Source organism: Amphimedon queenslandica, unplaced genomic scaffold (genome assembly GCF_000090795.2).
Source record: "Amphimedon queenslandica unplaced genomic scaffold, v1.1 AMPQUscaffold_11457, whole genome shotgun sequence".
NCBI classification, from domain to species: domain Eukaryota; kingdom Metazoa; phylum Porifera; class Demospongiae; order Haplosclerida; family Niphatidae; genus Amphimedon; species Amphimedon queenslandica.
In genome coordinates, this window is record NW_003548301.1 from 5,789 (window position 1) to 7,409 (window position 1,621).

General features: G+C 35.1%; 1 protein-coding gene across 1 annotated transcript; it reads right to left on the minus strand.

Moving 5' to 3' along the window:
• Positions 1-1,615, minus strand: LOC109589300 (uncharacterized). Its single transcript, XM_020005405.1, has 2 exons — positions 124-1,615; positions 1-68 (listed from the first exon to the last, which is right to left on the minus strand). Exon 1 carries the CDS (start codon positions 1,595-1,597, stop codon positions 560-562), a length of 1,038 nt encoding a protein of 345 aa, XP_019860964.1. The 5' UTR covers positions 1,598-1,615; the 3' UTR covers positions 1-68; positions 124-559.
• Positions 1,616-1,621: the final 6 nt, after the last annotated feature.

Genomic DNA, 1,621 nt, shown 5'->3' on the forward strand with positions numbered 1-1,621 from the left:
TACAGTATACTGCACTGGTTGTTGAGGAGGTTTGGTATCCTTAACATTAGCTTTTGGTAGCTGATAATCTAATGAATATATCATACATTAGTTTTAATAATAAATTACTTGTATGGTATATACCTGAGTAGTCATGAAGATCTGAGTACATTGCTTCTTCAGTACTAGTATCAGTCTTTACTACTGGTTGATAGGCTGTGTTTTGTGTTAGCTTCATTTCTTCATTGAAATCCTTAGCTTCACTTTGAAAGCTTGTTGACATTGTCTTGTTTTCCATCTCTTTACTAGCACTGCTTATGGTTATCTAAAGCTCTATTTATTTATATAATTTTGTTTGTGTTTATATTGGCACTATTAATGAATAACAGCACATTTGCTTTCATTATAAATACTTTGTCAAGGTATTGTAGTTTATGATATCTCTGCTTTCAATTTTAAATTGTTTGTTACGATTTATTTACACAATAATAATTATTATTATCTTTCTACTAATGAAAATGTTCTATAAAACTACCTACGAACAAAGACAATGCACTACTTATAATTATTAATTGTTTCTTCACTTGACATAAATCTCATACAATTGAACTGGAGTATCTTCATTACCCCATACCTCATTCCCACACACCCTCAGTTCAATGTAATCAGTAATGGTAGCATTACCATAATCTCTAAAGAACCATGGAAGACCAGTACCATTACAACAAGGAGCTTCAACTGAAGGACAGTTATTTCCATCCCACAATGGATCACCAGTGTATACTGTAGTAAGGGAAGGCTCACTGTTTGCTCCTGACTCACAATAGTAGTGCTCTCCTACAAATGATGGAACTGTATTGGTTGCTCCAGCATTGCAAGGGCAGGTAGCACCTGTATTGACATCAGACCTTATTCCAGCTATATAAGACCAGACATGTTTACGAGGTGACCCACGTGTGATACTGACTCCATCAATATAAGGTTTATTAATATTGCCAATGTTGAGTCCATCAGTTCTTCCCTTTTGATATCCAACCACTTTACCACATATTTGACTATAACTGATACCATTTGTTTGGAATACATTAGACCTACAACCAGCAGAATTACCCTTTCTCCTACAAACTCTATTGCCTTTGCCTGAGCTAGGGAACCATTCCTGAAGTCCAGAAGGACAGTTCATAGTCATATCAAGATAAGCTATTCTTGTCCATCCTCCATCTTGTCCACACAGCTCTCCCATATAGCAGTATGTATTGTGACCATTAACATGATAGTAACCAGAAGGACTATTTGGATGAGCTGCTTTAATAACTTTGCATGAAACAGTTTGAGTAGAGGATCCATTCTGTATCTGTAGTAATTCCTTGACTATTAGTAGTACATCATTAACAGCAGCAGCAGTTGGTATACTGATATCTTTAATAAGACTAGCGTTCAGTAATTGAAGTAGTTCATCTGTAGACCTGTTGGTATTATTAGCATGTACCATAATCTGTTGAATTATGCTATTCATTGTATCCTGTATCAGTGAGAGGTTACTGTTAACATTGTTATCATTAACCTGTCTCATTAAGTAATCTATTTTGTTCTGCAGAACCAGTGAGATATTGTCCATTGCATTAAGGAATAGTGAGTTTTG

Excerpts from the sequence above, each read along its gene's own strand:
- LOC109589300 (XM_020005405.1), bottom strand. The coding sequence starts at position 1,597 with ATGGACAATATCTCACTGGTTCTGCAGAACAAAATAGATTACTTAATG.